This window comes from Amblyraja radiata, chromosome 3, assembly GCF_010909765.2.
Source record: "Amblyraja radiata isolate CabotCenter1 chromosome 3, sAmbRad1.1.pri, whole genome shotgun sequence".
In the NCBI taxonomy this organism is placed as follows: Eukaryota; Metazoa; Chordata; class Chondrichthyes; order Rajiformes; family Rajidae; genus Amblyraja; species Amblyraja radiata.
In genome coordinates, this window is record NC_045958.1 from 1,170,595 (window position 1) to 1,190,917 (window position 20,323).

Sequence of the window (20,323 nt, forward strand, 5' to 3'; positions counted from 1 at the left end):
AAACGTCACCTATTCCTTCGCTCCATAGATGCTGCCTCACCCACTGAGTTTCTCCAGCATTTTTGTCTACCTTTGATTTTTCCAGCATCTGCAGTTCTTTCTTAAACATTAGTATATGCTGCTTAGTAGCATGGAATGCATGATGGTAAAACGTCAAAGATGGTTCAGTTGTTTGAAGTAATACTCCATCTGTCCCTGTTTGTTGCAGGGGTCCCGGAGGTGGTCGACCATGGCCAAACCCACCGAATGCCAACTCGGTAAGTATGATGCTTGGAACCCAACACAGCAAGAAGTAAAACCTGTAGCACCCTGTCGTGTAAATCGTCAGCTAGGATGCATCACTTGAAATATTTCCTCTCCTATTATAACTCGTTCATTTCACAGTTGTAGTAAATATGCACAATTAAAAACAATGGAAGCCTGTGGACAACTAAACAGATAATGTGGTACAGCAGTGATTGGAATCTAAATTATGCATCTATTCTTTCATGAAGCTAAAATCATTTGCCAGAAATAATGGGTTATGAGGGGGGGGCATTGATAACTTGACACTAATTTTCACCAATTACTTTTGTCAATGTTGTTAGTTAATTTTAGATTTGCTGAAGAAAGTATGATTTTTTCCTTCAGTTGGCTGGAGAAGGAGCAACACAGTGGTGCTTCTTTCCTTTGAGTGTTTCTCAGGATTATTGACATTAACACAGATGACTAGATGCAAGGTGATGCTGATAGTTTTAGAAAAGGATTGAAGTAGAGATTCACCAACAACTGCTCCTGGACCACCCATATTGAAGCAACGACCAAGAAAGCACACCAACTCCTCTACTTCCTCAGAAGGTTTAGGAAGTGCAGCATGTCCCCTACAACTCTCACCAACTTCTATAGATGCAGGAATCATCACAGCTCGGTTTGGGAACAGCTCCATCCAAGACTGCAAGAAATTGCAGCGAATTGTGGACGAAGCCCAGACCATCACACAAACCAACCTGCCTTCAATTGACTCAATTTACACCTCACGCTGCCTCGGCAATGGTCGGCAGCATAATCAAGGACAAGTCACACCCTGCCCACTCTTCTCCCCTCTCCCATCAGGCAAAAGGTATCGAAGTGCGAAACCGCACACCTCCAGATTCAGGGACAGTTTCTTCCCAGCTATAATCAGACAACTGAATCATCTTAACACAACCAGATACCAGCGCTGAACTATTGTCTACTTCTTTGGTGACTCTCGAACTATCCTTGAGTGGACTTTTCTGGCTTTACCTTGCACTAAATGTTATTCCCTTATCACGTATCTATACACTGTAAATGGCTTGGTTCTTTCTGCTGACTGGATAGCATGCAACAAAAGCTTTTCACTCTACCTCGGTACACGTGACAATAAACTAAACCATAATTAAAATTTTAAAATGCAGGTTTCATGTCATTTTATTTACGATATGCCTTTTAAAGCATTTGGTAAGTTTCTGCTTATAAAGAATGCTCATGACGGTTTCCTACAACTATCAACTACGTATTAAGTCACATAAGTAATGGTATTTGCAAATAAAACTTTGTGTCCTCTTACAATCAATATATAGGATGCTGATTCCTTTCAGATTAGACTGCAGATTCAATTTATTGTACCTCTTAAATTTGAATAAAACTCAAATAATGAAGAATGATGGTGGCTTAAAATTAGTTGTGATTCCTTATTAAAATGATTGATTTAGGCAGATTCCATCTTTGGAATGGGAGGAAAGGTGACTGACAATTATTTTTATTGCAGATACCATATTCATCCGCATCACCTGGAAATTATGTGGTGAGTGCTATGTTACTCTTTGTTGTATGTCGTGCTGCTTTGTTCAAACACCAAAATAATTCACCAGATGTTAACAGTAGTGCAATGTACATTGGCTGAAGAGTGAACATCTGATTTTTGTGTTTGGTTGTTTTGACTGGCATCCAAGGTTACATATGTTGATGTTCATTGGTAATCATTCTGGTCAAATTGTTCTGAGAACAGCTATGCATCAACATATGGTACTCTGGCAAATTGTCTTTGATGTTAAACAAGGGACAACACTTTATTGGGTTTTTTGCATTTTTTCATTTGAATGAACTCAAAAATAATATAATAAAATGTAATTTGCCAAGTTCCCAGGGAACTAGCAATAGTTTGCATCTGTTTGAAGTGCGAGTTGGCATTAAAGAAATCTGAATTTATGATCAGCATTAAAATATACTTTATTTCTAATTGCTGGTTGTATACAACGGTGAACACATTTCCTTACGTACATTGCAATTAGTATGGGTTCTCTGCTAGTTTTGCACTAGGACAATTGCCTCTCAATAAGTTTAACAACCTGAAACTTGTGAATACTCGCAGTTGCCAAAGCAATTGATATTTACCACATAAATATCAGCCAATTCAGGACATGGGTACATGCAGATGAATCGTTCATAGAGCTCGCCAGAATTCCCTGAAGAATGTGTTCATGGATCCTGCACTGGAGGGATTAGTCCACATTGTCCAGGGAATGATGTTTGATTGTCACTCTTGGGAAGAGTGTGTTTTCATTGTACAATATTGAACTGGTTGCCCATTAAGATAAGTCACATGGCTGCCTTCCATTCTTTACACATCTCCTTGTATTGACTGCCTTCAATCGCCTATTGTATCAAGCTTAATTACATCAATTGGTCCAGGCATTGATTGCCACAAAGCCTGAAGACCTGAACCCCAATTAACACACTCCCTGCATTTGACCCCAAGGTTTTGTTGTCCAATAGCCATATCAGAGGTCCAATTCAAAAAACTGTCCACTTGCACTAACCACATTACACATGAAAACTGGTCCAATACTCAGATTGTTTATTGTAACTGCCCTGGAATCTGTGACCACCCCAGATCCTGCTTGTGTACCTAAATTGTCTTGCTCAATGATGTTAAAGCCATCATAAGACTTAGCTTCCTAAGTCTTAAGATCATTCCAGGTTACTGTCACTTATTTCTGCCTGATCTCTCAATTTGTTGCTCACTGATGCACTGGGAAATGCATCCAGTGCACCCCCACCTCCATACTCAAGCAGAGAAGACATCATCTACTCTTCCTTCAGAACGGGACAGACTTAACTAATTGTTAATATGGCAGCCTTCCCCACAGTGCAGGCATTGATAGACTGCACTTACATGGTAATATTCCTTACAGAGATCCCTCTGTCAGTCACCTGTCTGGAGCAATTGCCTGTACTCTAGACAAGAATCATTGGCACAAACAACTGCATTTAATCTGCCTGGAAGATCTCTCCCAGTCTTCCCATCATTGGAGCATCCATTATTTCATGCAACATCACTTCTCAGTAACTGGAAGAATGCTGCCTATATTGGGATTTGTATCTTCACATGGAACAGTACAACAAAGGAGCAGCCCCTTCTACCCACAATGTCTGTGAATAACATGATGTCAAATTAAGCTAAACTTGTCTGCCTGCAAATGATCCACATCTTTCCATTTCCTGTTTTCATGTGCGCATCTAAAAGCCTCTTGAACACCACTATCATTTTTGCTTTCAACTCCATTGTGGGCAGAATGTACCAGGCACCTACCATTCTTTGTGTAAAAAAAAACTTGCCCTGTATATCTCCTTTTAACTTTTTCCCTTTCACTTAGGGCTAAGACCTCCAGTATGTAATGTTTCCATCCTGGGAAAATGATTCCGACTGTCTACCCAAAGTATGGCTCTCATAATTTTATAAACTTCTATCAGATGTCCCCTTAGCCTCACATGCTCCAGAGAAAACTATCCAAGTTTGTCCAACCTCCTCTTATAATGTGCCATATTGAAGCAATGGTCGAGAAAGCACACCATTGCCTCTTCTTATTTAGAAGGCTTAGAAAATTCGGCATGTCCCCAACAACTATGGATGTGCCAAAGAAAGCATTTTATCGGGATTCATCACAGCATGGTTTGGGAACAGCTCCACCCAAGACCCGAAGAAATTGCAGAGAATTGTGAACACAGACCAACACACAAACCAACCTTCCATTCAGTGATTACATCCACATTTCACACTGCCTTGGCAAGGCCACCAGCATAATCACGGACGAGTCCCACCCTAGATACTCCCTCTTCTCCCCCTCTCCCATCAAGCAAGAAGTACAGAAGTTTGAAAACACAGATTCAGGGATTGTTTCTTCCCACCTGTTATCAGGCATTGGAACCATCCTATCAACAGCTGGAGAGCGATCCAGAGCTACCAACTATCTCGGGACCCTCGGATTATCTTAATCAGACTTTTCTGGACTTTATCTTGCACTACATGTTAACTCCTTTATCCTGTATCTGTATAGTGAGGACGACTCAACTGTAATCATGTATAGTCTTTCCGCTGACTGGATAGCATGCAACAAAAAGCTTTTTGAAATTGAGTGACTTGTAGTGGAACACTGAGTTGTGGTTTTCCCATGCGTTTCATGCCATTTGGTTCTTGGTGAATGAGATCCCTCGTTTGGGAGGTGCCAATAAATGCAGTGAATTTTGTAGATGAAACATGCTGGAGCCATTGAGTGCCGGTCATAGAAATAATGAACATTTATGGGATGCTAATCAAGCAAGCTTTTTTTTTAATGGTATTGAGTTTCTGAGAGATATTAAAGCTGTGTTCGTTAAGGCAAGTGGAGATTATTGCAATGCACTCTGGAGTCTTGTAGATGATAGAAAGGCTTTGGAGTGTCAGGAAATACTGTGACCCTCTCTTGTAAGGGACACTTTATTGGCATGAATGATACTTGCCTCTTATCAGCCCGTGCTGAATGATTTTTGGGTCTTGCTCTATGTAGGCATGAAGGTGAGGAATGCTGAGGAATTCTAAATGGTATTGAACATTGTGCAATCAGCCATACACATCTCCACCTGTGCATTCATGATAGAAGTCATGTCATTGATGAAACAGCTTGGCTGTAGACTCATCCCTGAGGAACTCCTGCAATGGCATCCAGGAGTTGGGATGATTTATTTATTTATAACAACCCTAAACCATCATTCTTTGACCAAAGTATGATTCCAGCCATTGGGCTGTTTCCCCTTCTTGCCCACTAACTTCACTTTTACCAGATTACCTTGATGTTACACGGTCCTTTTACCAGGCACATTGTTGTCGCGTTTGGTCAAATAGAAACTTAATCCATGGGCAGTCCACACCTATGAAATTCAGTTCTTTAGCTAATATTCTGAGAACGGCTGTCTTCAGATTTAAAGCTGAGTGATCCCAGCATTGTCCAAAATAGGCATTGGTGAATAATTGCTGCATGATAGCACTGTCAATGATACTGTCCACAATTTTGTTAACGATGGTGAATTGGAGGGTAGTTAGCCAGATTAGATTTGCCTTGTACAATAGACGATAGACAATAGATACAGGAGTAGGCCATTTGGCCCTTCGAGCCAGCACCGCCATTCACTGTGATCATGGCTGATCATCCACAATCAATACGCCGTTCCTGCCTTCTCCCCATATCCCTTGACTTTGCTATCTTTAAGAGCTGTATCTAACTCTCTCTTGAAAGCATCCAGAGAATTGGCCTCCACTGCCTTCTGTGGCAGAGAATTCCACAGATTCACAACCCTCTGGGTGAAAAAGTTTTTCCTCATCACCATTCTAAATGGCCTACCCCTTATTCTTAAACTGTGGGCCCTCATTCTGGACTCCACCAACATCGGGAACATGTTTCCTGTCTCTAGCGTGTCCAATCCCTTAATAATCTTATATGTTTCAATGAGATATCCTCTCATCCTTCTAAATTCCAGTGTATACAAGCCCAGTCGCTCCATTCTTTCAACATATAATAGTTCCACCATCCTGGGAATTAACCTTGTGAACTTACACTGCACTCCCTCGACAGCATGAATGTCTTTCCTCAAATTTGGAGACCAAAACTGCACACAATACTCCAAGTGTGGTCTCATTAGGGGCCTATACAACTGCAGAAGGACCTCTTTGCTCCTGTACTGAACTGCTCTTGTTATGAAGGCCAACATGCCATTAACTTTGTTCACTGCCTGCTGTACCTGCATGCTTACTATCAGTGACAAATGAACAAGGACACCCAGATCCCATTGTACATCCCCTTTTCCTAACTTGACACCATTCAGATAATAATCTGCCTTCCTGTTCTTGCCACCAAAGTGGATAACCTCACATTTATCCACATTAAACTGCATCTGCCATGCATCTACCCATTCACCCAACCTGTCCAAGTCACCCTGCATCCTCATAACGTCCTCCTCACAGTTCACGCTGCCACCCAGCTTTGTGTCATCTGCAAATTTGCTATTTTGCATAAAGGAACTGCAGATGCTGGTATATATCAAAGATAGACACAAAGTGCTGGAGTAATTCAGCGGGTCATGCAGCATCTCTGGAGAAAAAGGATGGGTGAATTTCGGGTGGTGATCCTTCTTCACTTGCTTTTTGTATAGTACATACTTTGGTAATTCTCCACATTGTCAGGCTGAACTGTTGTTATGAATGACCTGAAACAGCTTAACTAGAAGTACTACTAGTTCTAGTGTGCAGTACTACAGCTTGTTTCCTCTCTTCATAACCATTCCTACGTTCATTTGGCTGTTCCTTAATCAATGTGGAGTAAATCAAATTGACGACAAGAACTGGCTTCTTTGTCAGTGGGGATCTCAGCACACAAGTGAATGGATCATTCATTTAGTACTTTTGGTTGAACACGGTTCTGAATGCTTAAGCCTTGTCAATAGCACTTGCATGCTGGGCCCAACCATTGTCGAGGATGGGAATGTTCTTCAAGCTCCTGTTTCCCTGCCATTCGACCCATCACCTTTATGCAGGCAGTTAGAGAATTGCCCTGCAACGTATTATCTGACCTTAGCCCATCAACAGCATCTTGATTCTCCTGTCATCCATCTACATAAAGAACAACTTACAGTAGCCAAATGACCTCCCGACCAGATGTCTCCACATCTCTCTAGCTGTTGACTTGAGCACGTCATTCACAACTGGACGTGATAGGATTGCAGAACTTTAGTCCAGTCCACAAAGCAATGTCAATTGCATGCTGATTTTGCTGGTTATTACACATGTTGTTGCAGCTTCACAAGTTTGGCACCATATTTTTATGTGCACCAGATGTTGATCTTGGCATGCCGTTCTGCACTCATCATTCAACCAGGATTATTTGTAAAGATAGAGAATGCCAGACTATGAGGCGCAGATTGTGGTTGTACACATTTCTGTTGTTGCTAATCATCCACACTACCTCATGAATGCACCGATGTGAGATCTTTTCTGTGTCTGCCTCAATTGTAATGGCACACAAAATAACAGAGGTGGCTTTTGCTGTGAAGATAAAGCTTTATTTCCCCCAAGGAGTGTGCAGTGATGACTTACAGGGCGCAGAGGTAGAGTTGCTGCCTTACGGCGCCAGAGACCCGGGATCGATCCTGACTGTGTGCTGTGTGTTCGGAGTTTGTACCTTCTTCCTGTGACCACGTGGCTTTTTGCCGGATGCGCTGGGTTCCTCTCACATTCCACAGATGTACAGGTTTGTAGGTTAATTGGCTTCTGCAAATTGTCCCTAGTGGATATAACTGGTGTATGGTGTGATTGTTGCTCAGTGGGCCAATGTTTGAATACATTGAGATGCCACTTGACGTTGTAGTAAAGGAATGCTGCACTGTGAGGAGTGACGACCTTAAGAGCCTTTTATTGAATCATTTTTCAGTATCTGGGTGCCGCTTCGATTGGCTTTAGGGAATCAAATGTCTCTACAATCGTGGTTTGTCTGTTTGGACAGCGATTGTTGATGATATTAAACTGTTTGCTATTGGGGAAACAATAGATCATCATGATCCTGACATTCATGTTTGTACTCTTTTGTGTAAAGTTCATCAGATGGTATCCAGGACAAAAACTGTTGCTAATTAATTGAGGGGGGAAAAATTTAATCGGAACTTGAGGAGTAACGTTTTCACAAAAAAGGGTGATGGGTGTATGAAATGAGCTGCTGGCGGAAGTAGTTGAGGTACTATCACAACATTTAATAAACGTTTGGACAGGTACATGGATAGGACAGGTTTAGAGGGATATAGGCCAAACGCAGGCAGCTGGGACATGTTGGTCGTTGTGGGCAAATTGGGCCACACTGTATAACTAATTCCTCCACCCAAATCCCTGGCTCAGTGTAGATCTATTAATATCTGCTCATAGCTTTGGGGGGAAAATGAGTGTAACTTAGCAAAGATCTGCTGATTTTCATTTGGATGTGGCTGTAAATGGATGTCTCTTTGTGATTATATCTATTATATTTCAGAGGGCAGATTGGGCACTAAACGTTTGATAAACATTGTTTTGCAGGGTCCCCCAGGTGGTGGAGGACCTCCAGGAACTCCTATCATGCCTAGTCCAGGAGGTAAAAACATGTCAACTTGTATTCTCCTGTTTCTGGTTGTTAATGTCATTCCTCTGTAAAACCTGAATATGTACATTAATGCCCAATAGACAAAGATGCTGCAGGAACTCAGCGGGTCAAGCTGAAGATGGAATGAACAAACGACATGTTGAATCCTGAGCTTTCTTCAGATTAATTCTATGCTGGATAGCTCTATAACTCTATATAGAGAATACCTGTTCAAATTGTACTTCTGTTTATGGATGTTTGCTTTGTTTAAATTGGCTGCCACATCTTCTAGTTTTTACTCATGACTACATTTCAAAACTAATTTAAGATCTCTGAAGGATATAAAAGGTGTTCTATAGGTGACCGACCCAAAATATAATTGACCCAAAAAATTGTGTGTCCATTCCCTCCCTGATGCCGCCTGACACACTGAGGTCTTCCAGCACTTAGTGTTTTGCTCAAAATTCACGCACCTTGTATCTTATTCACAAAGATGTTTGATTTACAATCACAAGCTTGAGCAGCTTACTACCAAGTAATATGAACATTGAAGTTTCTAATTGTAGGTAATTTTTACAAACATTCCCTTCCTCCATTAAAGGTAGACAAAAATGCTGGAGAAACTCAGCAGGTGAAGGTCCGTCGTAAATTCAGACATATTACCCCTCTTGCTTTATCTTTCTATAGAAGGTGCAATAAAATATTTTAAAAAGTTACTTAAGCTACTTACTTTTTAAAACATGTGCAGTCTTATATTTATAGTTTTGATCCATTTTTATTATATATGTTTGAATCCTGATACGGGGTCTTGACCTGAATCATCAGCTATTCCTCTGCCTCCACAGCTGCTGCCCTGTGTATCTCCAGCAACCTGTCTTTCGCTTTAATTTTGTTTGCTGTATGATAACAAGGCTCAGCAGTTGAGACAACGCAGAACAATGTAGGCAGATCGTCGCCGAATAGATTGTTTTAACTATGATGAGAAATTTAGGCACTTTAAATTTTTCTGCAGAAGAATAGATTCAGAGGTGATATTTTTCCATATTCTTAATAGTAACACCATAAACCTCAAAGGTAGGCAAAAATGCTGGAGGAACTCAGCGGGTGAGGCAGCATCTATGGAGCGAAGGAAATAGGCCACGTTTCGGGTCAACACCCTTCTTCAGACTGATGTGGGGGTGGGCTGGGGGGGGCAGGAAGAAGAAAGGAAGAGGCGGAGACAGTGGGCTGTGGGAGAGCTGGGAAAGGGAGGGGAAAGAAGGAGAAAGCAGGGACTACCTAAAATTGGAGAAGTTATTCCTCCATTAAAAATCAGTTAACAGTTTTACAGTTCGCAACAGTATATCCTTCTTGGGATCGCAACGTTCCTCGCCAACAATTGGCCTACCAAAACCATCCTGCCTGATATCATCTGTTGCCAGCCCTGATTTGTCTTGATCTATTCTTGCTTCCAGTTCTCCCCCCCTATAATCAGGGTAAAGAAGGGTCCGGACCCAAAACGTCACCTAACAACATGAAGCCACATATCCTTCCAGAGAGAATGATGCCTTGACTTATTCATTCAGTGTTAGCAGAAAGATTTTATATTAAAGCCTTTCAGTACAATTGCTTTGCAAATTATAATATGGTCACATTTGGGAAGAGCACTATTAATGTCACTCTACTAAGGACTTCCAATAGATATTTAATTCTCTTCCTCCTTCTCAGCATATTAAAAACAAATCAGTAAATAATATCATCTGTTGGAAGTTCAGTTAAACACAAAATATTTACTTGCATATTGTTAGAATGGGATAAAAACTCAAATTAACATTTAGATATACAGTGCCCTCCATAAATTTGGGACAAAGACCCATCATTTATTTATTTGCCTCTGTACTCCACGAATTGAGATTTGTAATAGAAAAAATCACATGTGGTTAAAGTGCACATTGTCAGATTTTAATAAAGGCCATTTTTATACTTTTTGGTTTCACCGTGTAGAAATTACAGCTGTGTTTATACATAGTCCCCCCATTTCAGGGCACCATCATGTTTGGAATACATCAATGCCATGCAAATAAAAGTAGTCATGTTTAGTATTTTGTTGCAAATCCTTTGCATGCAATGACTGCTTGAAGTCTACAATTCATGGGCGTCACCAGTTAGGCAATAGACAATAGGTGCTTTGAGCCAGCACCGCCATTCAATGTGATCATGACTGATCATCCATGATCAGTACCCCTTTCCCGCCTTCTCCCCATATCCCTTGACTCCGCTATCTTTAAGAGCTCTATCTAACTCTCTCTTGAAAGCATCCAGAGAACCGGCCTCCACCGCCCTCTGAGGCAGAGAATTCCACAGACTCACAACTCTCTGTGTGAAAATGTATTTCCTCATCTCCATTCTAAATGGTTTACCCCTTATTTTAAACTGTGGCCCCTGATTCTGGACTCCCCCAACATTGGGAACATGTTTCCTACCTCTAGTGTGTCCAAACCCTTAATAATCTTATATGTTTCAATAAGATCTCCTCTCATCCTTCTAAATTCCAGAGTATACAAGCCCAGCCGCTACATTCTATCGACATATGACAGTCCCGTCATCCCGGGAATTAACCTTGTGAACCTGCGCTGCACTCCCTCAATAGCAAGAATCATTCCCTCAATGCAAATAGCAGTTGCTGGGTGTCTTCTCTGGTGATGCTCTGCCAGGCCTGTATTGCAGCCATCTTTAGCTTATGCTTGTTTTGGGGGCCAGTCCCCTTCAGTTTTCTCTTCAGCACATAAAAGGCATGCTCAATCGGGTTCAGATCAGGTGATTGACTTGGCCACTCAAGAATTGACCATTTTTTAGCTTTGAAAAACTCCTTTGTTGCTTTAGCAGTATGTTTGGGATCATTGTCTTGCTGTAGAATGAACCTCCAGCCAATGAGTTTTGAGGCATTTGTTTGAACTTGAGCAGATAGGATGTGTCTATACACTTCAGAATTCATTATGCTACTACCATCAGCAGTTGTATCATCAATGAAGATAAGTGAGCCAGTACCTTCAGCAGTCATACATGCCCAGGCCATAACACCCCCACCACCGTGTTTCACAGATGAGGTGGTCTGCTTTGGATCTTGGACAGTTCCTTCTCTCCTCCATACTTTGCTCTTGCCATCACTCTGATATAAGTTAATCTTCGTCACATCTGTCCACAAGACCTTTTTCCAGAACTGTGGTTGCTCTTTTAAGTACTTCTTGGCAAACTGTAACCTTGGCATCCTATTTTTAAGGCTAACCAGTGGTTTGCATCTTGCAGTGTAGCCTCTGTATTTCTGTTCATGAAGTCTTCTGCGGACAGTGGTCGTTGACAAATCCACACCGCAGCAGGGGGCTGCGTGCTCAGCCCCCTGCTGTACTCACTCTATACCCATGACTGCGTAGCCAATCATAGTGTGAACTCCATCATCAAGTTCGCTGACGACACTACTGTTGTGGGGCGTATCACTGATGGGGATGAGTCAGATTATAGAAGAGAGATCGAGCAACTGTCCATATGGTGCCAGCGCAATAACCTGGCCCTCAACACCAGCAAAACCAAGGAACTGATTGTGGACTTTGGAAGGAGTAGGAGGGGGACCCACAGCCCCATTTATATCAAAGGGTCGATGGTTGAAAGGGTCAAGAGCTTCATATTCCTGGGCGTGCACATCTCTGAAGATCTTTCCTGGTCCGAGAACACTAATGCAATTATCAAGAAAGCTCATCAGCGCCACTACTTCCTGAGAAGATTACGGAGAGTCGGTTTGTCAAGGAAGACTCTCTCTAACTTCTACAGGTGCACAGTAGAGAGCATGCTGACCGGTTGCATCGTGGCTTGGTTCGGCAATTTGAGAGCCCTGGAGAGGAAAAGACTACAAAAATTAGTAAACACTGCCCAGTCCATCATCGGCTCTGACCTTCCTTCCATCGAGGGGATTTATCGCAGTCGCTGCCTCAAAAAGGCTGGCAGTATCATCAAAGACCCACACCATCCTGGCCACACACTCATCTCCCTGCTACCTTCAGGTAGAAGGTACAGGAGCCTGAAGACTGCAACAACCAGGTTCAGGAATAGCTACTTCCCCACGGCCATCAGGCTATTAAACCTGGCTCGGACAAAACTCTGATTATTAATAACCACTTTCTGTTATTTGCACTTTACCAGTTTATTTATTCATGTTTGTATATATTTATATCATGGTATATGGACACACTTATCTGTTTTGTAGTAAATGCCTACTATGTTCTGTGTGCTGAAGCAAAGCAAGGATTTCATTGTCCTATACAGGGACACATGACAATAAACTCACTTGAACTTGAACACACCTGACTCCTGAAGAGTGTTTCTGATCTGTCGGACAGGTGTTTGGGGATTTTTCTTTATTATAGAGCTGTGGAGGTCTTCCTTGGCCTGCCTGTTGGTCCCTTTGCGAATAGTCAGCTCACCAGTGCTCTCTTTCGTCTTAATGATGTTCCAAACAGTTGATTTTGGTAAGCCTAAGGTTTGGCTCGTGCCTCCTAACAGTTTTATTCTTGTTTCTCAGTCTCATAATGGTTTATTTGACTTTCATTGGCACAACTTTGATCCTCGTTGATAAACAGCAATAAAAGTTTCCAAAGGTGACTGGAGGAAAGACTAGGTGCTGACAGCTCTCTTATACCTGCATTAAAGAGGCAATTTAACACACTTGAGCAATTAAAAACACCTGTGAATCCATGTGTCCCAAACATTATGGTGTCCTGAAATGGAGGGACTATGTATAAACACTGCTGTAATTTCACATGGTGAAACCAAAATGTATAAAAATGGCCTTTATTAAAATCTGACAATGTGCACTTTAACCACATATGATTTTTGCTATTACCAGTGTCAAATTGTGGAGTACAGAGGCAAATAAACAATGATGGGTCTTTGTCCCAAACATTATGGAGGGCACTGTATGCGACAACGATTTGTATGGATTACCAAGCTAAAAATTAGATTAGTACAGGGTATAATTGTCTGGTAGAATTGGCACAATTTTTCATTATAGGACTAAACTAAATCAAAGAGGAAAGAAAACATTACTGAACATTGCAGAACAATCAAAATATATAGCATCCAATAGCACAAAGGGTGATTTAATATTCACTTACCCATCTCCTTCTAGTTAATAAAACCTCTGAAATAACATAAACTGTTTTCATATCATTGCTACTAATAAGTTAAATGAATACTTATGGTTCTGTCTTCACTAAAGAAGATACACACAATCTCCCAGAGATTGGGGACCAAGGATCTAGTGGGAGGGAGGAACTGAAGGGAATTCACATTAGTCAGGAAATGGCATTAGGCAAACTGTTGGGACTGAAGGCAGATAAATCCCCAGGGCCTGATTGTCTGTATCCCAGAGTACTCAAGGAGGTGGCCCTAGAAATCGTGGATGCATTGGTGATCATTTTCCAACGTTCTCTGGACTCTGGATCAGTTCCTGTGGAGTGGAGGTTAGCCAATGTAACTACACTTTTTAAGAAAGGAGGGAGTGAAAAAACAGAATTATAGACCAGTTAGTCTTACATCGGTAACGGGGAAAATGCTTGAGTCCATGTTAAAGATGTTATAGCAGCGCATTTGGAAAGCAGTAACAGGATCGGTCATAATCAGCATGGATTTATGAAGGGGAAATCATGCTTGACTAATCTGCTGGCATTTTTTGAGGATGTAACAAGTAGAATAGATAAGGGAGAGCCAATGGATGTGGTGTATCTGGACTTTCAAAAAGCCTTTGACAAGGTCCCACACAAAAGATTAGTGTGCCAAATTAGAGCACATGGTATTGGTGGTAGGGTATTGACATGGATGGAGAACTGGTTGGCAGACAGGAAGTAAAGAGTAGGAATTAACAGGTCCTTTTCAGAATGAAAGGCAGTGACTAGTGGGGTGCCACAAGGCTCGGTGCTGGGACCCCAGTTATTTACAATATATATTAACGATTTAGATGAGGGAATTAAATGTGACATCGCCAAGTTTGCAGATGACACAAAGCTGGGTGGCAGTATGAGCTGCGATGAGGATACTATGAGGCTGCAGGGTGACTTGGATATGTTGGATGAGTGAGCAGATGCAGTACAATATGGATAAATTAGGAAAAGGGGAGGAGCATAGAGACCTGGGTGTGCTTGTACATCAGTCACTGAAAGTAAGCATGCAGGTACAGCAGGCAGTGAAGAAAGCTAATGGCATGTTGGCCTTCATTGCGAGAGGATTTGAGTTTAGGAGCAAGGAGGTCCTACTGTAGTTGTACAGGGCGCTGGTGAGACCGCACTTGGAGTATTGTGTGCAATTATGGTCTCCTAATTTGAGGAAGGATATTATTGCTATTGAGGGAGTGCAGTGTAGGTTCACCGGGTTAATTCCTGGGATGGTGGGACATATGGTGAAAGAATGGGTCGACTGGGCTTGTATTCACTGGAATTTAGAAATATGAGAGGGGATCTTATAGAAACATAAAATTCTTAAATGATTGGGCAGGCTAGATGCAGGAAAAATGTTCCCGATGTTGGGGGTGTCCAGAACCAGTGGTCACAGTTTAAGAATAAGGGGTAGGCTATTTACGACTGAGATGAGAAAAAACTTCTTCACCCAGAGAGTTGTGACTCTGTGGAATTCTCTGCCACTGAAGGCAGTGGAGGCCAATTCACTGGATGTTTTCAAAAGAGAGTTAGATTTAGCTTTCAGGGCTAAAGGAATCAAGGGATATGGGGAAAAAGCAGGAATGGGGCACTGATTTTAGATGATCTGCCATGATCATATTGAATGGCGGTGCTGGCTCAAAGGGCCGAATGGCACCTATTATTCTATGTTCTATGTTTCTATAAGTTTGTGCAACCTGTCTCCCATGCAACCAATAGCAATGTTAATTTGCCTGATTTTCCATTCCATTTACCCCTATTTAGTTTTATATATGTTTTATAGAATCAATCAGTCCATAACCCAGACCCCATGGGTGTTCCAGTTGCTAACGCTCATGTAAATTATATCTGCACCCCACTCCTTTTCCTCAGCAAAAATTGGGATCTGCATTCATAATCCTTGACCAAAGGACTTTGTTGGAGATGCACATCAGCCCTCTGGAATATTCTATCTTCACCAAGGAAAAATCCATTTATTAATTGGGAGACTTGGCAAGTGATACAAGTTCTTCCACGATTCAGTGATGAAAAATGCACCTGACTCAAATCTGTAAAGGGAACAACATCTATGTTCACTTTCATCCAAAATATTTTTAATCTCAATGATTGTTATGATTTCTGCAGTGTTTTACCTTTCCCAGTTTTTATATTTTCTAACAGCTTTCTCATTCCACTGTATAAGGGACTCTTGTGTTTTCTTGTTCTACCATACAGAAGCAGCCAGCCTTCATTTATTGGAATATTACAGGCTTAGCCTCTTTATATCCTGGGTATTTGTGTTTCAACATTCTCTGCTGAGCATGCATTATAATAAGAAATATTGAACGCACAAAGAATTTGAAATGCTGTACAAAAATTAAATGATAGGTTAGTACTGATATATATTTAGATTATGCAAATCTGCTCTATAATTACTGTTTTGTATTTACATTAATTCATAAACTGAACCAATTGACCTTGAGGCATGCCTTTCTGTCGCTCATTTAAAAATGTAGTTTAATTGTGTCAAAGTAATTTAATAATAGGTAAAATAACTAAATTGAAGGCCTTGTTCTGGACTTCCCCAACATCGGGAATAATCTTCCTGCACCTACCCTGTCCAACCTGCCCTTAAGAATTTTGTAAGTTTCTATAAGATCCCCCCTCAATCTTCTAAATTCTAGCGAGTACAAGCCGAGTATCCAGTCTTTCTTCATATGAAAGTCCTGACATCCCAGGAATCAGTCTGGTGAACCTTCTCTGTACTCCCTCTATGGCAAGAATGTCTTTCCTCAGATTAGGAGACCAAAACTGTACGCAATACTCCAGGTGTGGTCTCACCAAGACCCTGTACAACTGCAGTAGAACCTCCCTGCTCCTATACTCAAATCCTGGCATGGGGGTCGAATTATTCTATGGAGGTGAATATAGATTCTCACTGATGGTGTTGTTATGTGCTCTGAGGCTTATCTTGAAGTTTAATATGATACCAAGATTGGACACAATATGACACAGCTTCTGACTGAGATCAGATGTACACACTTAATCTTGTAAATTCAGCTACTGGATCTTATCCAATATTCTCCTGGGGTTCATTTTCATGTTTGAAAATATCAAATTTCCATATTGTAGTGACTCCCTACAAAGTAGAAAAGATGTATTTGGAATCAGGACCATTGTGCTCATTCCAAATTATGTGTTTTCATTGTTACTTTGAATCAGAGACACTAACTTCCTATACCACCAACATAAACATTCTCCAATATCCTTGAAACTGTTTTTAAGTTATTATATTTCTGGGTTTTTCAGATTCAACCAACTCCAGTGATAATATGTATACTATGATGAATGCCGTTCCACCTGGGGCTACCAGGTCTAACGTAAGTAGATGAAGCGTGAACTTTTTCAATTAAAAAGTATATACTTCTTCACCACATAACAAAATCTCTAAAATGTGAATGTACTCAAGATGCGTTAAAATGGAAAAGGCATTTTTCACCTTGATGTGTAAAATTGTTTTATTCTACTTCATATTGTTATAGCACCTGCCAGATCACAAATGCTGATAATATGCCTTTACTGATACACTATACCAAGTGCAAATTCAAATCGTTCCAGTCACGATGTTATGTCTAGGAAATGAAAAGACAAGGCAGCTGTGAACTCAGTTGTTATTGGGAACTGTTCTGGTCAGGCTTTAATTCAACAGACATGATTAAAACCACCAGACCTGTGTTTTGAAGATGGATTTTCCCAATTTTACCATTTTCTGAACTGTTCCTTAGTGGGCATTAGTGCTAAATGCAACACCAATTTAGATTCTAAACAAGAATAAAATTCAATTTCTAGGCAGGTACTTCAACTGCAGGTAACTGTTACGTGGAGAAAATTCTGGACAGCAAGAGTAGCAGCATTTTAATTCAACTTATTACATTAGTGCTTTTATTGATTACAGCTGTACTGAAGTAAACAGTCTGGCTTAGAAAGACCATCTTGAAAGCCAGTGGGAGAAGTGTTTTAGGAAGAAGCATTAGGAAATAAAGTAGAGGACAAAACATTCAAAATGTGTTACAGTGCATCTGTGGGTGTCATTGCCCTTGAACAAAATTAAGCCTTCTTCACTTATTCCACCATTTAATGAATTAATGGTTGATTCTCTATCGACCATTTGTGGATTAGAGAAATATGAGTCCACAGAAGCCCATAACCAGTGAGCAATTCATGATACATCAGTGGTTCATTTGTTACTGCACTGTTTTGTATTGTAATTGTGCTTTCCCTTCACATTTTTATTATGGAAGTACGACTTTTGCAAATCCATAAGCAATTCTTAGGGATGAGAGTTGGTAATGAAGGAAAGAGGTGAATGGCATGATGATGAATAGAGATCAGTGCGTATTTGACAGCAGAAATTATTTATCGAATGTGTGTGTTCAGTATCCCGTGGTGTGAATGTTGTAGAGTATGAAGAGGAAGGTAGCTTCCATAGGTAAAATGGGGACTGAAATGAAAATGTTAGTGCTGTCTCAATAAGATTGGGGATGAATCTGAAATTCATGTGCCTGCTTCATTCATTAGCCAGTGCAGATCAGTGTGCCAAACAAACTTTGAAACAAAATTGTCAGGGATTATGGGGAGAAGGCAAGAGGAAAAGAAAGATCAGTCTTGATTGAATGGCGGAGTAAACGTGATGGGCCGAATGGCCTAATTCTGCTCCTAGACCGTGTGAACTACATTTCTTTCAGTACAACTAATGAGGATGTTACCAGTTTACCGATATGTAAATATATTCTGCAAATGTGGAAAGCCCCATTTGCAGTAACATTTAGTTTTTGTTTTAAATTTGCAGTTTCCTATGGGCCCTGGCTCAGATGGCCCAATCGGTGCTATGGGAGGAATGGAACCACATCACATGAATGGATCATTAGGTAACAAGAAAATAATAGAACATAATACTCTTCATGCCATTTTATTTATTCTGCTATATTTCTCCAATGCACTTCAGAAATTTCCTGTTGTGTGAGCTACAATACAAGTGGGGGTTCGATTCCAGCCCCCACAGCCTGAAGTTGGCACTTCTCACTCAGTGTTGACATTATGCACTAACTTACTGCAGCTGCTTACTAATTATAATTAGCTCTCAGGTGGGTAACGTTTGTTAAAGTCATGGTACCAACCTGCCCCTTGATGGGTTTTGTTTACTGTGAGCGTGCAAATAGAGCAAGAGAAAGAATTAAGGAAACTGCTCAATTTCAACATTTACAGAGATCCTCATCTATACTAATTTGTCTCTCCAGACACTTCGGCAAATGTAATAATGATTTGTTTATGGTGAGGAAAAGATTACCGAAGGTAAAGCTGTAGAGGTTTTGTCTCTTGGAAGATCTTGGGCTTGTAACTGTTGTAGTGAGGAACATTGTATTGGTGAACAAATAATTAGTGTTCCTGCTCTCTGCCATGGCTCTGCTTTTTTCCAATTGTGACATGTTATTCATTTTGAATTCGACCTTCACCAAAACAGCTCTCCTTTTGCCTTACGCTTTTTTGTTGCTTGCATGGGGTCTGTAGTTGAACGTATGTCAAGGACTAATATTTAGAAACCTCAGCAGTGTCCAGACCATGAATCACTTCAAAACCCCAATTGCAGAACATTGTCATTGATTGTGTGTCGGATTAAAAAGAACCCTGGTGAATAAAACTGAATCTTTGCTCTGTTCCTTTTCTCCATGTTTAATCACCTTGAATCCCCCCCCCCCCCATTCTAACATTACTCCTCGTGACAAAGTTAAATAAGAAAAATCTACAACTGTCATTTTTTTTTCAATATTTTCATTCTTGCCTTAAGTCCCTCTTAATCCCTCTCTGTCCCTCGCCCTCTCCATTACTCAGCTTTCCATCTCGCTATCTCCCTCTTTCTTCACTTTTCTACCTCCCTACTTTGGTTGTAGATATGCATTTTCTCACTTTTGTCTTCATTGCATCACTGCTTTTCATTTTACTTCTTTTAGAAATATGCTTTTATGTTTTTCGCGACCATTTGACATGTGTTCCAAAACCAAAGTAATTAAAGATTAGCAATGCAATATCCTTCTTGGAATGCCAGCAGTAATATTATAAAAGGAGGGCATAGTATTTATGCCATTTCAATCTGTTTTATTATATGTTCAATAAAGAGGTTAAAATAATTAGTGTGAACTACCAGTGTTAGAAAAACAGAATATTACATTCTGGAATCTTTGACACTATGCTCTAACCTCACAGCTCATAGAAATAAATGGTGTTGCCAATTGAGTTTAGATCCAGTTTTGCCTGCTTTTCATGCTCAAATCACATATAAAAGTGTGTGCAACTCAGTAGAAGTCCCATCCATCCAGTAATTAAACTGGACACATATAAATAGCTAGTTATCTTAAAGTGGCTTAATTTTTTCAGTCATCATCTAATGTTTTCTGCATCAGGGATGACATCAACAATGTGCATATCTAAGTATTAGTGACGGAAATTCGTGCAGTAATGTGAAATCTTTAACCTTTTATAACTCATAGTAAACGAGGAGCAAATCCCATGGCAGATCGACTTGGAAATGTGAATTAAAGGATCCCGACTGTGTCATTGAAGTGTTTCTATCTGAATGTGGCTGCTTGAGTTTTCATTACACTGCATTACTACTGGCTCTCACAGAGTTTATTACAGATATGAGGTCATTTGCAGCAATGGGAATCGATCTGTGAGGACAAATCCCCAGTGGGG

At 40.7% G+C, this 20,323-nt stretch overlaps 1 protein-coding gene across 4 annotated transcripts in view; it reads left to right on the plus strand.

Moving 5' to 3' along the window:
- Positions 1-20,323, plus strand: part of ssbp2 (single stranded DNA binding protein 2) — a 352,688-nt gene that overhangs the window by 309,679 nt on the left and 22,686 nt on the right. For all 4 annotated transcript variants that reach the window (XM_033017226.1, XM_033017227.1, XM_033017228.1 and 1 more), the window contains 5 exons: positions 209-257; positions 1,769-1,804; positions 8,372-8,426; positions 16,883-16,953; positions 18,423-18,501. In XM_033017226.1, coding sequence (XP_032873117.1) covers positions 209-257; positions 1,769-1,804; positions 8,372-8,426; positions 16,883-16,953; positions 18,423-18,501 — 290 coding nt within the window. The remainder of the gene's footprint in view (positions 1-208; positions 258-1,768; positions 1,805-8,371; positions 8,427-16,882; positions 16,954-18,422; positions 18,502-20,323) is intronic.